The sequence below is a fragment of the Oncorhynchus mykiss genome, chromosome 12 (assembly GCF_013265735.2).
Source record: "Oncorhynchus mykiss isolate Arlee chromosome 12, USDA_OmykA_1.1, whole genome shotgun sequence".
In the NCBI taxonomy this organism is placed as follows: Eukaryota; Metazoa; Chordata; class Actinopteri; order Salmoniformes; family Salmonidae; genus Oncorhynchus; species Oncorhynchus mykiss.
Window position 1 is genome coordinate 71,143,581 of NC_048576.1, and position 23,564 is coordinate 71,167,144.

The 23,564-nt window shown below is 44.2% G+C and overlaps 2 protein-coding genes across 3 annotated transcripts in view; one reads left to right on the plus strand and one right to left on the minus strand.

Moving 5' to 3' along the window:
* Nucleotides 1–3,602, plus strand: part of LOC110538213 (unconventional myosin-X) — a 55,889-nt gene extending 52,287 nt beyond the window's left edge. For both annotated transcript variants that reach the window (XM_036938268.1, XM_036938269.1), the window contains exon 13: nt 1,052–3,602. In XM_036938268.1, the coding sequence (XP_036794163.1) occupies nt 1,052–1,225 (174 nt within the window). In that variant the 3' untranslated portion in view covers nt 1,226–3,602. The remainder of the gene's footprint in view (nt 1–1,051) is intronic.
* Nucleotides 3,603–4,121: 519 nt separating this feature from the next.
* LOC110538214 (tubulin gamma-1 chain) lies at nt 4,122–23,522 on the minus strand. Its single transcript, XM_021624873.2, has 11 exons — nt 22,789–23,522; nt 22,521–22,633; nt 15,995–16,162; nt 15,729–15,797; nt 13,457–13,536; nt 13,028–13,154; nt 11,964–12,050; nt 10,178–10,327; nt 8,303–8,455; nt 6,195–6,356; nt 4,122–5,307 (listed from the first exon to the last, which is right to left on the minus strand). The coding sequence occupies exons 1-11, from the start codon at nt 22,835–22,837 to the stop codon at nt 5,110–5,112; spliced, it is 1,356 nt and encodes a 451-aa protein (XP_021480548.1). The 5' UTR covers nt 22,838–23,522; the 3' UTR covers nt 4,122–5,109.
* Nucleotides 23,523–23,564: the final 42 nt, after the last annotated feature.

Below are 23,564 nucleotides of genomic sequence, written 5' to 3' on the forward strand. Positions count from 1 at the left end.
CCTCTCTCTGCCACCAGAATCAACCACCAAGAGTCTTACTTCCTGTTATTAAATACTAAGCGGGGTGAGTTTTAGACTAAAATATTAGCCCATAACATTTCCCAGAAACCTGGATATTTCCCCAAACAGCTAATCATTTTTTTCTTTGTGAGAACAAATCGTCCGTTCATTCTGCAGATTTGCTTGCATCTTCCCACGCGGAACAAAGCCCTCTCTGTGATCTCTCTCTCACGGGGCACAAGAGTGGCTTTTATTTATTTATTGGGGCAGCAGAACAGGCAAATTGGAGGCCAGCTAAAGGAGGGTGATACTTTTCTGAACTATGGGACTCACATTGCTCTGTATTAAACTTAGAGGATTTAAGTGGATTGGGCAGAGTTCACCAGGAGCTGGTTTGAAGGGGGATATGGTTAAGCTAGGAGTCAACAGTTAAGGAAAAGTTAGCAGCTGAAGTAAGGGTTAAAATTGGTGCCGACAACTGGACTGGGGTCGTGTTGAAGTTAGGACAAAGGTTGTGGCCTGAGGTCACATAGTGTTAGGGGTAAGGCCAGATATGCAGATATGATGGTAGTTGGATAAATTGGGGTTAGGACCCTTGTGGCCAACACAACAACATATGATCATGAGCTAATGCAATATTTTGCTGTGACCTTAAGGACAGATATAAAACCCAGCTGAAACACAGACATGATATGTTGAAATGCAATACCCATCTGCCTTTGTTGTTGTTAGGGTTGTGTCTTACTGAAGTTCAGTCCAGTGGTGTGAGTGCTGGTGCTGCTGCAGAATGTGCCAAGGCACATCACGCTCTGACCATCCCTGGAGGATTGTGTCTGTTCCAGCAGCAGCTGGATGACATCATCTCTCCCCTCCCTCCCGTGATGGTGCCAGACACAGACATTGAGAAAGCCACTCCTCACACTGTCACCAGTCTGATTCTCTGTTCTCTCTCTCTCTCTCTCTCCCCTTCTGTTCTCTCTCACTTTTTCGTTCTTTCTCTGTTCTCTCTCTCTTCCCCCCTCCCTCTGTTCTCTCTCTCTCTCTGTCACAGCTGACTGAGATCATGCAGCTGATGAATGCCTATTTCAGTGCCATCCGTCGCCAGCGTGGGAGGGGCGACGACGTGGTGAGCATCACAGAGGGCACTGCCATCGAGGTGGGCTTCCACCACCTCCCCCCGACACCCACCCCCACCCTGCTGGAGCTGCCCTCGCACCCCGTGTGAAGAGCGCCCCTTCCCCCTGTCCTCAGCTCACACGCAGCCTCCTCGGAGCCCAGCCCCAGCCTAGCGGACCCTGCGCCTGCTTCCTCCACCTCCTCCACTGGGAACAGCACCACAGCCAAAACAAAGAGAGGGCTGTTTTTACTCCTCATCCGTGAAAATAAACCTTGCTGAGAGTTCCAACTGAAGGAGCGAGAAGGGGAGGAGCCTGTTTTGTAAGTGAGGCTAGAAACCCACAGAAACCAATGTGGGTGCTGATGAGGTGTCACCACCTCCCCCATCCTGCCACACAACCTCTGTTCTCACATGGGAGATCCGGCACCCCGACAACGTGAGGCACGGGACCCAAAGCTGTGGCTCCTTATCTCCTAGAACTCACAGGGCCATACTTCAGGGAGACACACTGTTGCCTAGACACAAGAGTTCATCTACAGTTCCCCAACCAGTTACACCGCTCACCTAGAGACACGGAGCAGAGCAGAGAACAAACTGCTTGAGGGAGCGCTGTGAACGTGCCTCTGCTATGTTGTTCTACATGTCGTGCTCTGCCTTTCCTAGAAGATTATCGCCCTTTCCTAGAATATCCCTCATGCAATAGAAAGGGGGGGTGGAATCAGACTGACTGACTCACACCCACACTTTCACCTCCTCTCTCTCTCTCTCTCGCACACACACACTCTGAAAGGGTCTGTTTTCATAAAGACCCCAGCCAGGCTTGCGTTACCTAGAACTGTCGATGTAGCAAGCCATGTGAACTGGAACTTGAACCAGATGATGGAGCTCAGTAAGTCACTCTGGCTGTCATGGACAGAACTGCTCCTGCTGGTACTGTCTGCTGGGTGGGAGAGACTACTGGATGGGACACTTTGATTGGACGAGACTACTGGATGGGACACTTTGATTGGACGAGATGTTATAAAGGACCCAGCCTAATGCTGTGTAACAGAAACTATAGGATCTTGGGCTATGACTTGTCTGTTGGTTCTACCAAACACTCTGACCCCCCCCCCCCCCTCCCCCCCCCCTTGTCAACTTGCTGCTTGCCCGAGCTATCACCCCAACATGAAACTATGGCTAACACTTGATAGGAGCATTTTAAATGTCTTGTCTGTTCATTTTTAATAGTTAAGTGATCCAATTTTGATCTTATATCTAGGCCTATAGCTACAATTTAAGGGTGGAACTGTTATTTCCTAGTCTCTGTTTCAGTGGGGAACATATTCGGGGTGGATGGAAATTAGATAGCTGTTTTAAGTCCGCACTCTGAAGAATTGATGTACTAACCTAACCCCCAGCCAGTAACATGGACCATCACAACCACAATGCAGACCCCTGTCTTTTCTCTGCTGTGCCGACACACAGAACCAATGCTGTCCTGACTATTGATGCGTTCTTAGTATTATTTATGTACACACTTTGTGACACATTGTTTGGTGTAGTCTTTTTATTTCATCCATTTTGTATGTCTTAAATGAGGACCTAGCTGTTTTTGTGTTTTTTTTAGTATGGCTTTGAAATGATCCCATTAACGTCTCATCTCGATCCATTAGGTCACTGTACTGATCAGCCATGTGATTGAAATTTAAAGGCAACGTTCCCGCATTAGCGGAGACTGCATTCACGGTAAACGCTGCATGAGTCTACTCAATTGGAAATGACTTTTCTATCGTACCATCTGTAGCGCTTCAGCGACAGATTGAATAAAGCCCTAAGCTACCTTATTGCCACAAACCCACAGCACATTGCCCTTCTGTGTTCACTACTTGGCTGGTAGACTTTGTCCAAGTTGATTAAAGTAACCAAAAAGTCGTGTTTTGAGCATGGACCAAAGATAAGATCTGCTGTAAGCTTTCTCCAGAGAATATACCCAGACGTTAGATAGTTGCACCTCAAATGTTACACCCCAACGTCATCTAGACCCATATAAGTTTTAGTTATGCTGTAATACAGAAGTCTATTAGGAACCCTGGCTGTGGTGAGCTTTCATTTTCCCTAACCCGCCTGCCCCTCATACCTGGCAGCCAGACTTGGAGGTCTTCCTCAGGTGGAAGGACCCACCACGGCACAGCCAGCCCTGCCTCCTGCCCATATGATATGCAGGCAGTCACTGTCCAGTCAAGCCGTCGCTTTTTATACTGCAGCTGCAGGCAGCTACGCTCACAGAGATCCCTCCCTCTGTGTAACTATGAAAAGGAAGACAGAGTCCAACCTAAAGCTGGCTTTGTTTAAAGCTCGTTTGTACACCGCATGGTACCTTCTGTATGTAATGTGTGTATAGTCAATTGCACTATTGTTTTGTTTTTTTTAACTAACTTGGATGTGCAATAAGTAAACTATAAAGACTATGTAATTAATTAAAAAGCAGCACCATTGTACCATACTGTTTGTTATTGTTTTAAGGCTCAGTATCACTGAAAAACAAAGCCACTCATTGATGCCCTAGTTTACAGTCCATAGTTAGGTTCTCAACCGGAGCTGCCTGGCAGAGGGGATGGATTTTGGTGCCAGCAACCAGACAGGTTTCTAAAATCTCTCCTTCTGAACAGTCAGCGTCTTAGGTTGACACAATGGACTTGACCTGCTTGACCGAGCGGGCATCGCTGAGTGAGCCTGCATTTCTTTCTGGTAATGAGGCCTGAAGTAGCGTAGTATAATTTGATTGGGGGGGGGGGTATTAGTACACAGACACTCCAGGTGAGTTGTAAAGCTTTGTCTAGCATTATTTTGTGGACCCTTGAAAAGTTTAGTATTCTGAAAATGCCCACTTCAAAGACTAACTTCTAAGGACTGCATGTCAGTGATTGTACTTCATGATGCAGTAATGAACAAATATATCCTAAAAGTATTACAATTATTTATAAATGAACAGCAGCATACAACTCACACTTAAATCCACCAATGGCAATGAAGAATATTCTCATAGAATTTTTATTTTAAATAATTTTACAACAAAGCTCAACATGAAAAGTATATACATTTGGATGGCTACAAAAAAAAGGAAAACTGTAGATGCGATGCGATTTAACAAGCTTCTTGATGCACAGAGAGTAAGAGAAAGTATGGATTTACACTCCGGCACCAGAGTAGAGAAGTAGGCTGTCCTCTGCAATAACAATGTAATAGATACAATTTTATAACAATGACCATTGCCATACTTACGAAACAGATGTTTTGGTTAAGTACATACTGGACAGCAGCAACTGATCTCAGGCCTATGATTATCATGGGCTCTGGTGTCATAACACAAACTTCTCAGAAATGTAAGAAGACAAAGTCACACCAGGCATGTTATTCTGTCCCCAGGACGTTGGAGTGTTTCTCCGGCTGGTATGTTAGTCGGTGTGACTGAAAAAGGAACAGCACAAAAAGCAGAGTAGTACTATACAGTATAAAAATAGTGCCAAACGAGGCTACGAGTTCTGCTGATGGCAACAAGAACAGGAAGAGAGGAGAGAGAAAGAGTGACGTACAATTCCAAATCAACCTCTAACCCCAACCCACTGGGCACAATATCATACATTCCACCTGTCAGAGAACAAGATGGAGCTGATACCCATTTGATCCTTTCAGATCTACTATCCATGAAGTGTCTAGTGGTAGGGGTCGTTTTGGAATCCTGCATGAGAGACAGAGAAGACTAGTCATTCACTACTATTCATAACCATCAGTGGGGATTGGATACAGGCACACAGATTGAAGCGTTGGTTTAACTCCCAAACAGAGCTTAAGGACAGAAGAGGGAAGAAAAGCAGTAGGGATGAACTTTAACACTTTTCTCCATAGGGATGGCACAGGAGGCAACTAGCTCAGCCCTATCTTTCCCTGGTTGGGCTGTAGAGGTGGACCAGACCCATGTCATGTGACAGGGGTGTATATCCCATCTGTCCTCACTGCTCCTGAGTTCCCCAGGAGATGTAGTCGGGCCGTGTGGCAGCACTGTACTCGTCGATGAGCTGCTGCACCACCTCGCGGGAGTTGTCCAGCTCGTCAAAGTTTTCCTTGAAGATGTCCTCCTTGCGGAACTGCTCCAGGAAGGCCTCGCGCTTTCGCAGTTTGTCGTACTGCTTGCAAGTCCGCTCGAACAGCTGCAACGGAGGAAGAGAAGAGAAAGGGCATCCAGTGAACTTGTAGCAGTGAATACATTACATAATTACATTTCATATACCTCGTATTAGTCACTTTCTGCCCATTCCCTCAGTCACTGACTGTGGGTTAGGAGGATACAAAAAATTACTCTTGACATTTATTACCAACCCATGAAGTGTTTTGCCATCGAAATGTTAGCTAAGGATTATAGTTTTGTCACTTTTTAAAATATTTTTGCACAAGGTAACCTACTCCCAAGTAGCCAACCTACTCCCAAGTAGCCAACCTACTCCCAAGTCGCCAACCTACTCCCAAGTCGCCAACCTACTCCCAAGTCGCCAACCTACTCCCAAGTCGCCAACCTACTCCCAAGTCGCCAACCTACTCCAAGTCGCCAACCTACTCCAAGTCGCCAACCTACTCCAAGTCGCCAACCTACTCCAAGTCGCCAACCTACTCCAAGTCGCCAACCTACTCCAAGTCGCCAACCTACTCCCAAGTAGCCAACCTACTCCCAAGTAGCCAACCTACTCCCAAGTAGCCAACCTACTCCCAAGTAGCCAACCTACTCCCAAGTAGCCAACCTACTCCCAAGTAGCCAACCTACTCCCAAGTAGCCAACCTACTCCAAGTGGCCAACCTACTCCAAGTGGCCAACCTACTCCCAAGTGGCCAACCTACTCCCAAGTGGCCAACCTACTCCCAAGTGGCCAACCTACTCCCAAGTGGCCAACCTACTCCCAAGTGGCCAACCTACTCCCAAGTGGCCAACCTACTCCCAAGTGGCCAACCTACTCCCAAGTGGCCAACCTACTCCCAAGTGGCCAACCTACTCCCAAGTGGCCAACCTTTAGAACCTGTAATGAGAATGAGGGGCGGAACTTACACAGGAGATGCTGGTGTGATTGGCCATCATCAGGCCGCTGACGCGGTGGGCGGAAGGTAGGTACGGGGACTTCCTGGACAAAGCCACCTGGATGCTGGCTGGACCCCAGGGGATGAAACTGGCCAGCTTACGCTCCCGGATCCTCTGCAGGCTCTTGTGGACCTGCACTCACCCAAACAGGAGTGTATCAACTTATGGAAAGTATTGATATTGCTAAAACATTTGGACCAATATGTTTAACACACAGCACCACAAGGCCATTACAATATCCACTTGGTCTTCAGTCATCTCCTTCATAACATCCAGAATAAGCAGAGGAGTCAGCTCATGAACTAATACAGAACTCTATTTTTTAATGTCCATAGTTAAGGACTTCTCTTTGATAACACACATATACAGTGCCTTGCGAAAGTATTCGGCCCCCTTGAACTTTGCGACCTTTTGCCACATTTCAGGCTTCAAACATAAATATATAAAACTGTATTTTTTTGTGAAGAATCAACAACAAGTGGGACACAATCATGAAGTGGAACGACATTTATTGGATATTTCAAACTTTTTTAACAAATCAAAAACTGAAAAATTGGGCGTGCAAAATTATTCAGCCCCTTTACTTTCAGTGCAGCAAACTCTCTCCAGAAGTTCAGTGAGGATCTCTGAATGATCCAATGTTGACCTAAATGACTAATGATGATAAATACAATCCACCTGTGTGTAATCAAGTCTCCGTATAAATGCATCTGCACTGCGATAGTCTCAGAGGTCCGTTAAAAGCGCAGAGAGCATCATGAAGAACAAGGAACACACCAGGCAGGTCCGAGATACTGTTGTGAAGAAGTTTAAAGCCGGATTTGGAAACAAAAAGATTTCCCAAGCTTTAAACATCCCAAGGAGCACTGTGCAAGCGATAATTTTGAAATGGAAGGAGTATCAGATCACTGCAAATCTACCAAGACCTGGCCGTCCCTCTAAACTTTCAGCTCATACAAGGAGAAGACTGATCAGTGATGCAGCCAAGACGCCCATGATCACTCTGGATGAACTGCAGAGATCTACAGCTGAGATGGGAGACTCTGTCCATAGGACAACAATCAGTCGTATATTGCACAAATCTGGCCTTTATGGAAGAGTGGCAAGAAGAAAGCCATTTCTTAAAGATATCCATAAAAAGTGTTGTTTAAAGTTTGCCACAAGCCACCTGGGAGACACACCAAACATGTGGAAGAAGGTGCTCTGGTCAGATGAAACCAAAATTTAACTTTTTGGCAACAATGCAAAACGTTATGTTTGGCGTAAAAGCAACACAGCTGAACACACCATCCCCACTGTCAAACATGGTGGTGGCAGCATCATGGTTTGGGCCTGCTTTTCTTCAACAGGGACAGGGAAGATGGTTAAAATTGATGGGAAGATGGATGGAGCCAAATACAGGACCATTCTGGAAGAAAACCTGATGGAGTCTGCAAAAGACCTGAGACTGGGACGGAGATTTGTCTTCCAACAAGACAATGATCCAAAACATAAAGCAAAATCTACAATGGAATGGTTCAAAAATAAACATATCCAGGTGTTAGAATGGCCAAGTCAAAGTCCAGACCTGAATCCAATCGAGAATCTGTGGAAAGAACTGAAAACTGCTGTTCACAAATGCTCTCCATCCAACCTCACTGAGCTCGAGCTGTTTTGCAAGGAGAAATGGGAATAAATTTCAGTCTCTCGATGTGCAAAACTGATAGAGACATACCCCAAGCGACTTACAGCTGTAATCGCAGCAAAAGGTGGCGCTACAAAGTATTAACTTAAGGGGGCTGAATAATTTTGCACGCCCAATTTTTCAGTTTTTGATTTGTTAAAAAAGTTTGAAATATCCAATAAATGTCGTTCCACTTCATGATTGTGTCCCACTTGTTGTTGATTCTTCACAAAAAAATACAGTTTTATATCTTTATGTTTGAAGCCTGAAATGTGGCAAAAGGTCGCAAAGTTCAAGAGGGCCGAATACTTTCGCAAGGCACTGTATATATATATGTATGTATGTATTTTTTTTTTTTAATTAAAAAACACTGAGCTAGCACACATTCTCATTCAAAATATACACACGCACACACCTGGGTGGGGTCCACCTCTCCCTGGATGATGTTGAGGATGGCAATGTAGCAGTGGTTGGTCTGTCTGTCCCTGCCCGTGGACACCATGACATTCTTGGGCTGCAGCAGCCTCCGCATCACATCCAGCACGGTGGTCTTCCTCACACTGGCCACCTGGGAGAGGAACAAAGGAGAGGGCATGTATAAACACGCGTAATCATATATGACAGGAACACTTTGTTCACCAAAATGTTTTCAAAAGAAGATGAATCGGCAGATACTTGGATAACTCAGTCAAGATCGGTGTTTTCAAGAACAGAGATTAAAACTAAACTAGTACAATTGGTGGGACTGGCTTTAACTCTTTAAAACTTATTTTTGTGGTAGGGGTAGTAGTTTAAAAAAGGTTAACTTGACTATTTAACGCAAAGCAGTTACATATAGTCAAAGTTAAATGCAGTAAAATAATGGGTCTGATTACTTTGATATAGTTGACATGGTAGTCTATTACTTGGGATTGTAGGGCAGTTCGATCACAAAAATGTCTAAACTACAGTTGTTGAGTGTGAAACTAAAAAGAAACAGACAAGACGAAATGGTTCTGTCAGAATATGGGAACAAACAGCAGGCGCATGTGGACAACACTCTTTTAGGAAAGCAAAGCAACCGGGTTTCAGATAAATAGATGTACAATTTACTTTTGTAAAACATTCAGTGAAAATTAAGTTGGATTTTAGTTGAATGATGATGTAACGATTAGAAAGTTCTAGGCTATTACTTGGGGAAAGAAATATGATGGTGCATCTAGAGACGACAGCTCTTTAAAAGTAGTTTGATGGTAGTTGAACTACGTACAACAGGTTTGTATCTAGACCTACTAATAGCTAGCTGTAGTTCTAATAACCAACTCTTTAGGCTAACAGTGAAATCGGAAAAGTACATTTCCTGAAGAAAATGTGGTGTGTTTGCTAGCTTGTTTTGGAGTATGTATGGTTTTGAAATACGTTATAGTAGTGGTAGTGTCCACAGTAGTAATGTTGGGGACAGGTTATAGTTAAACAAGTAGCTAAATGATAAGTTAGGATACCCTGAACATGTGAAAGTTGGTTTGGTGTCTCTAGCTTGAATGGTTCAATAGTTACTGTTCAAATCACATCAAATTGCATTTGTCACATGCGCCGAATACAACAGTGAAATGCTTACTTACAAGCCTTTAACCAACAATGGAGTTAAAGAAAAATACTTTTTTTTGTGTAAGAAATAAAACAAATAATTAAAGAGCAGCAGTAAAATAACAATAGCGAGGCTATATACAGGGGGTACCGGTACAGAGTCAATGTGCTGTGGCACCGGTTAGTCAAGGTAATATGTACATGTAGAGTTATTAAAGTGGCTATGTATAGATAATAACAGAGTAGCAGTAGCATAAAAGAGGGGGGTGGGGGGGCAATGCAAGTAGTCTGGGTAGCCATTTGATTAGATGTTCAGGAGTCTTATGGCTTGGGGGTAGAAGCTCTTTAGAAGCCTCTTGGACCTAGACTTGGCGCACCGGTACCACTTGCCGTGTGGTAGCAGAGAGAACAGTCTACAACTAGGGTGGCTGGAGTCTGACTGTTTTTAGGGCGTTCCTCTGACAGGAGTAGCATGCAGAAGAATAATAATAAAAAAATACGTTTGACAAAGACTTCAGTGTAAAAAAAAACTGGTAACTCAGGAAAAAGAATGAGCGCCAACTTTGAACGGTCACCCACCTCGCAATTCCAAGTCAGAAACTCTGGCATCTTTAAAGAGCTTCAACTTTCTGACCTGAAGATCACTGACTTCAGGATTTTTTCAGAGTTCCCAGCTGTCTTGAAAGCGCCAAGACGTACTACGCGGTCACTGAGAACTACTTACCGATTGGTCAGTGGTGAGCGGTGTGTAGCCAGTCATCAGGAAGTGAAGGCGGGGCGTGGGGATGAGAGAGGCGATCAGACCAATCAGGTCGTTGTTCATGTATCCAGGGTAACGCAGGGTGGTTGTGCTGGCTGACATGATGGTGGAAACCTGTGGAGAGAAAGAACCTTTAGTCGTCATAATTACTCGTTGCTGTTTTTATTTCCGTAATCTTGTCAATCACCAGGAGTGGTCATAAGAAATGCAGCCTATATGACAGGGATCATCACCTAGATTCAGCCGTGGGACAATTTTTTCATGAGTGGATGGTAAGGGAGACGGAAAATAATTACAAATCATTTGTAGACTGCATATTGACTGCAAGAAGCCCAAATAGATATAATATTTGACTAAAATATAATAGTTTCAAACTTTATTTACATTTGTATACAAGCACATATATAGTATGTCTCTATTATGCGTGAGAATACTTTGGAACAGATTTCCAAAATTAATATCACTTGGGGCTGATTTGCTGGTGTTTTTACACAGTATTTAATGTTTAAAAAGAAGACAAGCTATATGAGATTGTATGGTTAGAAGGTTAGCCTAGAGAGGGGTATAAAGGGCTGCCACAATTACTGTATGAACAACGGTTATGGATGAAGACCGTCATGAAAATAAATAACCGGCATAACCGTTTAAATATTATTTGGGGGTGGAATGAACAGCTGACTGAAGACAGAATTGCCAGGCAATCGTGAGATTGAGTCTGTTTCTGCAGTAACATGGAATCTTAACAACGTGATGAAACTGCTATTCCTTGCTGAAACAAGCAAGGAGTTGCCTAGACAGGGTCCCCCTCCCTGCAGTGGCACACATAGAAATATAATGAATCGAACAGACTTGGCACCTCTGACCCTGGCAATTTGACTGGTAAACTCATGGGTACACTCGCAACGGCTGCCTGGTATTGTGATACAATCATTTCCATGTTCCTTCAAATGATTTCAACTGATGTGGCTCATACAATGGAATGTATGTTTTGTAACGTCAGTTGGGTTGAATCAACAAATCACAGCCCATTTTGACAGGTACACTTCCTGCTTTTAATTCCTTCTTTTACTTCCTCCTTTGTTCCTATGGGTACACTCGCAATAGCCGCCAGTCCACCCATTATGCCACCATTGACTTGAATGGGGACGATCGTTCTATTTCTTTGGCAGCACATGCAGTCAGGACCACAGAGGAAATTTATTTTTTATTTTTTATAAAACATTTGACCAGTTATTATGGTGCCCCCCGCGTTAATTTGTGTGGCCAATTAGTCATCAAAATCCCATGACCGCCACAGCCCTAGGGATATAACAAACCACATATTTGACCACAAGTTGTTTTTTTGACAACCACTGGGTGTTCATTCAACAATAATTGCTAGGGAGTGTGAGATCCAGTTTGACAGTTAAAGTGTGAGGAGCAACGAGTCTAACTAGTTTGTTCAATCCTCAGGACATTCTGGCTAACAGTGTGAGGTTTACTTCACCCATACACTCTCTCTGTACTTGCCTAATAATTTCTGGGTCACGGTCAGTAGGCTATAAACAGTAGCCTGGTCCCAGTTCAGTTTGTGCCGTATTACCGACTTGGCAAGACAGCACAAACAGATCTGGGACCAGGCTATCAAGAGGCCTCTGTATAGAAACACTTTCTCCTCTCAAGAGTCTGGTGATCTAGAACCTGGATATTGAGAACACCATTAGGGAAGGAGGTGGAGCTTGTACCTGAGTGGCAGGTGTCAATCACTCACCAGCTGGTTGATCTGGGAGAAGGAGGGGTTCTGGATGTGCAGCCTGTCGGTGGCGATGCGGTTCAGAGCAGTGTTGTCCAGTACCACCTGACACACACAAGTCAAAAAGAGAAACAGAATGAGAGGGATGTGTAGACGGGAGGTCAGAAGATTGACATATCCACAGAAAGACAGCAAAGGGGAGGTTTGACCTTAGAATTAGGGGAAAGAGATGCAAGAGAGAGATGCTGTGTGGTAGAGACTAGTTAACAGTGGGCTTTGATCCAATCCTCCAGTCAGTCTTGATGGGTAAAGCAGAGTAGACAGTGTGCTGCTGTGTGAAGACTGAAGCATTGAGGCACACACTGTGCGTCACTAACAGGGGAACAAATTCTTCTCCACGTAGATTCTATTAGCTGTAGGGGCTAACCCAATAAGCCTGTGTAGAGGCCTTTACGTAAACTCCTGCAGGAGTAAGTAGATATTGGAGAGGAGAAACATTAGGCCGTCAGAGCATCTCGGGAACTAATACAATCATCAATCCCAGGCAGCAAAGATGTAATCATCCAGAGATGTAAATGTCCACCAACACTGCCTCATTACCAGTCACACACCAGCAGCCAGGGGCAGCGATGGTCATAAAAAATGATTCATGATATACAGGCACTGTGGCTCCTAGTTCAACTTCCTCCCTCTCTCGAAGACTTGGCCGTGGAGATTGCCTGAGGCAGAGTGACAGTTATGGCTTTTGACACCACACGGAGCATGTTGAGAGTGGGGGGGGGGGGGGGGGGGGGGATAAGGCTTGTCCGTCCCCATCCTGTGGTGTTTAGGGGGATGAAGAAACAGAACAACAAGACAGTGTGGAACTGGAACCTGTTTTTTTTTTATTAATTTTTTTTAAATCACATTTTAAACAGCACAAGGGGACGTTCTCGAAAAAAATACCATTCAACATCAGAGTTTATGTGCATGGATTTGATTCCAGGAAATAACCTTTTGTCTATTCCCCCAACGGTAGCCAGCTGAAGGCAAAAAGCACAGATGAGAGAGGGTGTGTGTGTGTGTGTGTATTTCTTGCTCACCACACAGTCTGCGTTCTGGGTGAGCCTCTTGAGTGTGAGCAGTGAGTTGTAGGGCTGCACCACCACGTCGCTCATCTCATCCTGGTTAGGAAACACAGAGTAGGTCTGCACCAGCTTCTTAGGGTACCTGGCCAACACACAGGAAGAAAATAGAAAAGTAGCACACACCAGATCACAGAAAAACATCCAACAGTGGAAAACTAAAAGGTGCCCCCAGGGAGAGAATATTATCTCTCCAATGGAGGCTGGGACAATTATGGTTACAATTAGGAGAGTGTTTCTACTCCATAAATTATAAACCTACTAACTTTACAGCAGTCAAACAGAAGGAGAGACCACCTCATCTCGATGTGGAAATTCAGCCTCCCTGTGTGTGTGTGTGTGTGTGTGTGTGTGTGTGTGTGTGTGTGTGTGTGTGTGTGTTTAGACCTGTCATTGAGCCTCTCCAGCAGGTAGGATCCCAGCCCGGACCCGGTTCCCCCAGCGATGGAGTGACAAAGGACAAAACCCTGCAACAGAGAAACAGAACCATCTTAATTCTTTAATTCCACTGCTCTGGGTGAAAGATTAAAAACGTCTCCAATGTTTGGGCCTATCCAGACAAATGAGTAATTTCCTCTGGCTCAGTGCGTCACTACCCCTCACATATTTCCTGACAGCTGATACCCATACGCTTCAATTGATGTGGGTTTCATCTCGTTGTGATGGTCACACAGGGATTTAAAACTCCCGACATGAAAATACAATACAAAAGCATTTTGTAGAATTGAAACCACTTTCTCTTGGTAGAAACAAACCACTTTCTCTTGGTAGAAACAAACCACTTTCTCTTGGTAGAAACAAACCACTTTCTCTTGGTAGAAACAAACCACTTTCTCTTGGTAGAAACAAACCACTTTCTCTTGGTAGAAACAAACCACTTTCTCTTGGGCACAGGCGAACTAAATCAGTTAGTGCCCACTGCTGATGAAGGTGTAATGGAGTCGGCAGGCATTTGAGTGGCGTCTGTGCGTTGCTCAGAGGACGCAGGGCAGAATATTATCTGTCTAGTTCTATAGAACTAGACGATCTGTCTAGTTCAATAATAACCATGTTGTTAGTAATGTTGTACTATTACTCAATATTATCAAATCTATTTTACAGTTATAAGGAAAGTAAAATCCTAGTTAGTCGATTTATAATTTGATTGTTACTATATTTAGAAAGCATGTCAGTCATTTCGAGCCCGATTCATCAACTTTTGTTGAATAGGAACTCCATCACATACACCAAGTGTCCAAAACATGAAGAACACCTGCTCTTTCCATAACATAGACTGACCAGGTGAAAGCTATGATCCATTATTGATGTCACTTGTTAAATCCACTTCAATCAGTGTGGATGAAGGGGAGGAGACAGGTTAAAGAAGGATTTTTAAGCCTTAAGACATAGATTGTGTATGTGCCATTCAGACGGTGAATGGGAAAGACAAAACATGTAAGTGCCTTTGAAAAGGGTATGGTTTTAGGTGCCAGGCACCCTGGCTTGTGTCAAGAACACTGCTGGGTTTTCACGCTCAACAGTTTCCCGTGTAGATCAAGAATGGTCCAGCACCCAAAGGACATCCAGCATCCCTGTGGAACGCTTCCAATATCTTGTAGAGTCCATGCCCTGACGAATCGAAGCTGTTCTGAGGGCAACTCAATATTAGGAAGGTTCCTAATGTTTGGTATACTCAGGGTATATTTCATATTTTCATCATATTTTTACTATGTACTTGAGCTTGTTACCTCAAAAGTGACTACACTTCAGAAACATATAACTATTTATACCAGAAAGCTGAGATTTTCTTTCTTGGAATATGCAGCATTACTTGTTGTTTATGGCCCTCTCATGATAAATAATTACTTTTGAGTATGTCTATTTAGGCAGAAATCTACATTTTAGATTACATCTATCAGGTTAAGTAGTAGTATTTATTGTACTGTGCCAGTATATACGACCTGTGTTTATGCCTCCCACTCTCCACCCAGCCTGGAGATGGGAGGGCAGGCCAAGCCCACAAATAGGCTCTCTCCTTCGCCTAGACAGCCATGTAATACCTGCCTTCTACTCCAGTCCAGCTATTACCACCCAACACGGCATGCCACGCCCTATCTCTCTCTCACACACACACACCCCCTCAAATGCATGTCCACACACACTAAATAATAATGTTGGGTCATAAAGAGTAGGGGCAGCAGAAATTACACAGACTTATGGGGAAAGTCATGTTGTTTTAAGGGAGGCAACCTTACAGCTTGCAGTTGAGGAATGTTTTTTTTTTTAAAGGCTTGAAATAACAGAGCATTTACTAGTTTTAAGATGACATGTGTGGGCTCCCATTTTATGTGTACTCTCTATTAAGGTTAGCCATTATAAGTCGCCAAAGTAAGCATGCTTTCCACCACAGCACAACTGAAGGGAAAGAGAAAAAAAAGAACTGAAAAACCTATATTCCTTTCACACGTCAGTCAGTTACATATGGAGAGAATCAGGAAGTGTTTCACTCTGGATATTCCCCTCCCATTTTCAGGTTCTCCCTCCAAAGTTAACCTCACGTGAGGCAAGATATGCAGTCAGTGCAGTGTGTGTATGCTTCCAAACTCAGGCCTGCTGACTCCTTAGCATTTACCCCATACGTTCTGTGGACCAATCAGAGACTGAGAAAGAGTGGGCTTGCCTCCAAACTGTCGCTGCCGTCCGCCTCTCTGTCTATGATATCAAAGATCTCCTCATGGATTTTCTCACCCTGCAAACGACAAGACATGCATTATTCCAGATTGTTATTTGGGTGAATGTAGTTACAAAAACAGTAGAATAATAACATAGCCAAACTTCTACTAAATATGCATTATTCGCCTCAAGGCTAAAGCTTTGTTCTCTACATGGACCCTGTCCTTTAGCCTCTGGCCCAGCTACAACCAACAACATGGTCCACATAGTCACCTGTGAGAAGCCGCTGGCCCAGTTGTTCCCTGCACCTCCTCCGTGCTCCGACAGGTAGATGTTCTCTGGGTTGTACAGGTTGGCGTAGGGGGAGTTGAGGATAGAGTGGATCACCCTGGGCTCCAGATCCAACAAAACAGCACGGGGGATGTAATGTTCATCGTCTGCCTGTGGATCATATAGAGAGAGGTAAGGCTTACTCCTACTTGATGCACAGAAAGCAAAGCATACACAATAATAATTGTAGTCTGGTGACTACCTACAGGATCTGATGTCACAGGAAGGCCAAAAAGAGCATCAAGGACATCAACCACCCGAGCCACGGCCTGTTCACCCGGCTATCATCCAGAAGGCGAGGTAAGTACAGGTGCATCAAAGCTGGGACCGAGATACTAACAAACATCTATCTTAAGGCCATCAGGCTGTTAAATAGCCATCCCTAGCTGGCTTCCACCTGATTACACAACCCTGCACCTTAGAGGCTGCTGCCCTATATACATAGACATGGAATGACTGGCCACTTTAATAATGTTTACTCATCTCATATGTATATACTTTATTCTACTGTATTTTAGTCAATGCCACTCCGACATTGCTCAATCTAATATTTATATAATCCTTAATTCCATTATTTTACCTTTGTGTTGGAGCTAGGAACACAAACATCTCGCTGCACCCGCTAAATATGTGTATGTGACCAATAAAATGTGATTTGATTGCAGAAAGATGGTGAATGCTGGCTGCCATAAATTATTAGACTGCTCCATCTAGTGGGGAATAATGGTACAGTCTGTGATGCATGTTTCATGTCTATTTAGTTTGCCATCAATACAGCAGCTGCTGCACCGCATTTTTGATTTGATTTAACTAGGCAAGTTAAGAACACATCTTTATTTACAATGACGGCCTACCAAAAGGCATCCTGCGGGGACGAAAAATGATATATAAAATAAAAATATAGGACAAAACACACACATCACGACAAGAGACACGTAAAGAAAGACCTAGACAACAACATAGCATGGCAGCAACACATGACAACAACATAGCATGGCAGCAACACATGACAACACAGCATGGCAGCAACACATGACAACAACATAGCATGGCAGCAACACATGACAACAACATAGCATGGCAGCAACACATGACAACACAGCATGGCAGCAACACATGACAACATAGCATGGCAGCAACACATGACAACAACATAGCATGGCAGCAACACATGACAACAACATAGCATGGCAGCAACACAACATGGCAGCAGCCAAACATGGTAGCAGCACAAAACATGGTACCAACATTATTGGGCACAGACAACCGCACAAAGTACAAGAAGGTAGAGACAACAATACATCATGCGAAGCAGCCACAACTGTCAGTAAGAGAGTGTCCATGATTGAGTCTTTGAATGAAGAGATAAAACTGTCCAGTTTGAGTGTTTGTTGCAGGTCGTTCCAGTCGCCATCTGCAGCGAACTGAAAAGAGGAGCAACCCAGGGATGTGTGTGCTTGGGTGTTGTATGTGAAGAATGGCAGCTGCAGTAGAATAAGCATCAACCAGTGGGTCTTGCGATAGGTATACAGAGATAACCCGTTTATAGAGGAGTATAAAGTGCAGTGATGTGTCCTATAAGGAGCATTGGTGGCAAATCTGATGGCGGAATGGTAAAGAACATCTATAAATTACATCTCTGTAATCTAGCATGGGTAGGATGGTCATCTGAATCAGGGTTAGTTTGGCAGCTGTGGTGAAAGAGGAGCGATTACGATAGAGGAAACCAAGTCTAGATTTAACCTTAGCCTGCAGCTTTGATATGTGCTGAGAGAAGGACAGTGTACCATCTAGCCTTACTGCCAAGTACTTGTATGAGGTGACTACCTCAAGCTCTAAACCCTCAGAGGTAGTAATCACACCTGTGGGGAAAGGGGCATTCTTCTTACCAAACCGCATGACCTTCGTTTTGGAGGTGTTCATAACAAGGTTACGGGCAGAGAAAGCTTTGATGTAGAGCGTTTAACACAAAATCCAGGGAGGGGCCAACTGAGACTATCATCTGCATATAAATGGATTAGAGAGCTTCCTACTGCCTGAGCTATGTTGATGATGTAAATTGAAAAGAGCGTGGGGCCTAGGATTGACCTTTGGGGTACTCCCTTGGTGACAGGAAGTGGCTGAGACAACAGATGTTCTGACTTTAAACACTGCATTCTTTGAGACAGGTAGTTAGCAAACCAGGACAAAGACCCCTCAGAGACACCAACACTCCTTAGCTGGCCTACAAGAATGGAATGGTCTACCATATCAAAAGCTTTGGCCAAGTCAATAAAAATAGCAGCACAACATTGCTTAGAATCAAGGGCAATGGTGACATCAGAGGGCCTTTAAGGTTGTAGTGACATCCATAACCTGAGCGGAAGCCAGATTGCATACCAGAGAGAATACTATAGACAAAATGGCGCTGGAGGAGATGGACGCCGTTTTACGGTCCCTTAACCAATTGTGATATTATGTGTTTTTTTCACGATATTTGAAAATTATTTTGTACATATTGTTTCTGCAACCGTATCTTACGGAAGAAAAGAGCTTCTGGATATCAGGACAGCGATCACTCACCTCGGATTAGACAAAGATTTCTTCAACAACAACAACAAGCAGGACTCACACGATATTCTCCAAACACCCCACTTGGCAGACATCCCAATTATTCGCAAAAGGAAGTGACGCAGAGGACGAAGAGCCGGATGCCTCGTCCGGACCCGCAGAAGACAACTAGGAAAGCTGCCGTTACCGTCAATATTACTCGCCAACATGCAATCATTGGACAATAAACTAGACAAGGTACGATCACGAACATCCTACCAAAGGGACATCAAAAACTGTAATATCCTATGCTTCACAGAATCGTGGCTGAATGACGCCATGGATATTCAGCTAGCGGGATACACGCTACACCGGCAGGATAGAACAGCACAAAAGTAAGACGAGGGGGGGGTTTGCATATTTGTAAACAACAGCTGATGCACGAAATCTAAGGAAGTATCTAGATTTTGCTCGCCTGAAGTAGAGTATATTATGATAAATTGCAGGCCACACTACTTGCCTAGAGAGTTCTCAGCTATACTTTTCGTGGCTGTCATTTACCACCACAGACAGATTCTGGCACTAAGACCGCACTCATTCAGCTGTATAAGGAAATAAGCAAACAGGATCCATTATCCCAGAAACCCTAGACCATCTCCCATTTGCATACCGCCCAAACAGATCCACAGATGATGCAATGTCTATTGCACTCCACACTGCCCTTTCCCACCTGGACAAAAGGAACACCTATGTGAGAATGCTGTTCATTGACTACAGCTCAGCGTTCAACACCATAGTACCCTTAAAGCTCATCACCAAGCTAAGGAACCTGGGACTAAACACTTCCCTCTGCAACTGGATCCTGGACTTCCTGACAGGCCGCCCCCAGGTGGTGAGGGTAGGTAGCAACACATCTGCCACACTGATCCTCAACACTGGAGCTCCCCAGGGGTGCGTGCTCGGTCCCCTCCTGTACTCCGTTCACCCACGACTGCATGGCCAGGCACGACTCCAACACCATCATTAAGTTTTCAGACAACACAACAGTGGTAGGCCTGATCACCGATGAGACCGCCTATAGGGAGGAGGTCAGAGACCTGGCCAGGTGGTGCCAGAATAACAACCTATCCCTCAACTTAACCAAGACTAAGGAGAGGAAAAGGAGCACCGAGCACGTCCCCATTCTCATCGACGGGGCTGTAGTGGAGCAGGTTGAGTTTCAAATTCCTTGGTGTCCACATCAACAACTAACTAGATTGGTTCAAACACACCAAGACAGTCGTGAAGATGGCACGACAAAGCCTATTCCCCCCCAGGAAACTAAAAAGATTTGGCATGGGTCCTGAGATCCTCAAAAGGTTCTACAGCTGCAACATCGAGAGCATCCTGACCGGATGCATCACTGCCTGGTACGGCAATTGATCGGCCTCCGACCGCATGGCACTTCAGAGGGTAGTGCGTACGACCCAGTACATCACTGGGGCAAAGCTGCCTGCCATCCAGGACCTCTACACCAGGCGGTGTCAGAGGAAGGCCCTAAAAATTGTCAAAGACCCCAGCCACCCCAGTCATAGACTGTTCTCTCTACTGCCGCATGGCAAGCGGTACCGGAGTGTCAAGTCTAGGACAAAAAGGCTTCTCAATACCTTTTACCCCCAAGCCATAAGACCCCTGAACAGGTAACCAAATTGTTACCCGGACTATTTGCATTGTGTTCCCCCCCCCCCCAACACCTCTCTTACGCTGATGCTACTCTCTGTTTATCTTATATGCACAGTCACTTTAATTATACATTCATGTACATACTACCTAATTGGCCCGACCAACCAGTGCTCCCACACATTGGCTAACCGGGCTATCTGCATTGTGTCCCACCACCCGCCAACCCCTCTTTTTACGCTTCTGCTACTCTCTGTTCATCATATATGCATAGTCATTTTAACGATACCTACATGTACATACTACCTCAATAAGCCTGACTAACAGGTGTCTGTATATAGCTTTGCTACTCTTTTTTCAAATGTCTTTTTACTGTTTTATTTATTTACTTACTTACCTACACACACACACACCTTTTTTTCCCCGCACTATTGGTTAGAGCCTGTAAGTAAGTATTTCACTGTAAGGTCTACCTGTTGTATTTGGCGCACGTGGCAAATAAACTTTGATTTGATCAAGAAAACCAGTTAGTTGATTATTGACAAGTTTTTCCAACACTTTTGATAAACAGGGCAAAATAGAAATGTGCCTATAACAGTTAGGATCAGCTTGATCTCCCCCTTTAAATAAAGGACCCACCGTGGCTGCCTTCCAAGCAATGGGAACCTCCCCAGAGAGGAGAGACACGTTACAAATGTCAGAGATAGGCTTGGTGAAGAAAGGGTCTTAACCATCTGACCCAGATGTGTTTTGGGGGTCAAGTTTTAGGAGCTCCTTTAGCACCTCGGACTCAGTGACCACCTGCAGGGGGAAAAATAGGGAGGAGCATCGGGGCTAGTCACATTAGAAGTGTTTGGAAATGAGGAAATGTTCAACGGGCAAAGAGGCATGACTGAGTCAAATAGGAATCCTGACTTAATGAAGTGATTAAAGAGCTTAGCCGTGTGCTCCTTGTCAGTAACAACCACATCAACATTAAGGGACATGGGCAGCTGTGAGGAGGAGGGTTTATTCTCCTGGTCTTTAACCATTTTCCAGAAGTTATTGGGGTTAGACCCAAAGAGAGAGAACATCTGCTTAAAGTAACTCACTTTGGCCTTCCGGATAGCCCGAGTGCACTTATTTCTCATTTGCCTGAACAAGAGCCAGTCAGCCTGAGTATGAGTATGCCGAGGCTTTCGCCAAATGGAATTCTTAAGGTGGAGTAACTCTACAATATCACGGTCAAACCAAGGGCTGAACCAGTTTCTAATTCTCATTTTCTTTATAGGTGAATGTTTGTTAACAATACCACTGAAAATATCAAAAAAGAAGGTCCAAGCATCTTCGACAGAGGGGATCAAGCGGATTCTATACCAATTTACAGAGGCCAGGTCATGAAGGAAGGCTTGCTCATTAAAAGTTTTTTAGCAAGCGTCTATGAGAAATCAGGACAGGTCGTTTCACTGAGCAGCCATTACAAACACAGGCTGTAAAACAGTGATCACTAAGGTCATTACAGAAAACATCAGAATGATACCTATCAGGATTATTTGTGAGGATAACATCAAGGAGAGTAGCCTTTTCTGGGTGTTTGGAGTCATACCTTGTGAGATTGGTAATAATCTGAGAAAGATTTAGGGAGTCAGATTGCTTTAGGACTTGGTCAGGTGGTTTAAGCATGGCCCAGTTTAGGTCACCTAGCAGGACAAATTCAGACTTATAGTGTAAGAGGCCAGGAGAGAGCGTCGGGCAGGTAGGGTAAAGGCCGGTGCTGATGGAGGACGATAACACCCAGCACAGTTTAACGCTAAAAAACAGCAAATCAAATTGTTTGGGGACAGACTTGGTGGAGACAACAGAGCACTAAAGATTGCCACTCCACCACCATTGGAAGATCTGTCTTTAAAAAAATTGTATTATTTTTTACCTTTATTAACTTGCCCTGTCTGTATAGTCAGTGGATAACTGTCATGTACTGTACTTTAGTTCGAAGCCAAATCTGGCAACCTGCCTAGCCCACATCAGGACCAATAGACAGAGAGGAGAGGATTCCCTCTAGTCTCTCGCCCTTTCTCAGCTAATATTTTCTTGATTCCTCACATCCTTGCTCCTTGTTTCCTTCTCAAAACACATTGGAGAAAACGGTTTGAGGGGAAGGACCTTCGAACTTCTCCAATACAGTTGAGAAGAATACAACAAGGTGATAAGATGCGATGCCTAGATGCACTCTCTCCCCATGGGTCTATATCCGGGATAGGAACCTGACCCACTGATCTAGCCAGCTAATGATGTTCTGTACCTGATAGAAGAAGACATCCTTCCTGTCAGTGCCCTCTGTGGCGAACTCCTCCACAATCCCCTCCGGACTGATGCCATGCTCTGCACAGAGTTGTTTCCAAAACTCAAAACCAACTGCAATAGAGAGGAAATAATATGCATTTAATTACAACACTAAACCCATGCATGTCCAGTAGTTGTTATTTTACTACTAGCGTAGCTGTTGGTTAGCGTTAGGTATATGAGCTAGCTAGCTAATAATTTGTAGCAAGGGAAAGACTTCACCGTACTTTGGTTTCCACATTGGCCAAGTTGAAGTGTTATGATTTCTCGGGGCATATTCCTCTTTTAGTAGATCCCCTACCAGCGAAGTTTATAATCGGAGAGACTGCTGTCTAACCGACCACTGTATTAATCTTACTGACCTGACTACTGTTTCCCGCTTGGAAACAACACGAAATACCGCATAAATGGAGTCACAACGCCAAACCGCATTTGCGACAATGCGCAGGCTCACAGCCTTCTTCTTCTTCTTCTATAATATTACCGCGTTCCGCAAACATACGTTATAGGGGCATGCCGCTACCTACTGTACTGGATTGTGTAGTCAATCACAGTTCAGAGAATAATGAATAAAGAACCAAACATTAAGAGAAACTAAACCATCCTATCTAATCCTGTACTACTAAGAAAATTTAAAAAAGAGCCCTAATATCAAATCCTGCATGCTCACATGTTAGGGCTGCATTCAACAAATAGTAGGAGTTGAGTAAAATAGTTTGGAAAAATGGCTGTGAATAGAAGTACATTAGAAGTACATTATTATTTACTACAATTAAAGAAATAATTGACTTTTTCGAAATTGTCTGGATATAATTACATATCTCTAAAATCGTAATTAAATTAGGCTATTTCATTATGTGTGACCAAAGTGAAACAACAATGTTACTCAGACATTGTGCAGAACGCAGAGAGGGGTAGGTGTGGTGAAGTTCTCGGAGCCCGGGCTTGCACGGAAGCAGTGTTGTCAACTCCTCAGTAAGGAAAGTAGCTATTGGCTGTCCTA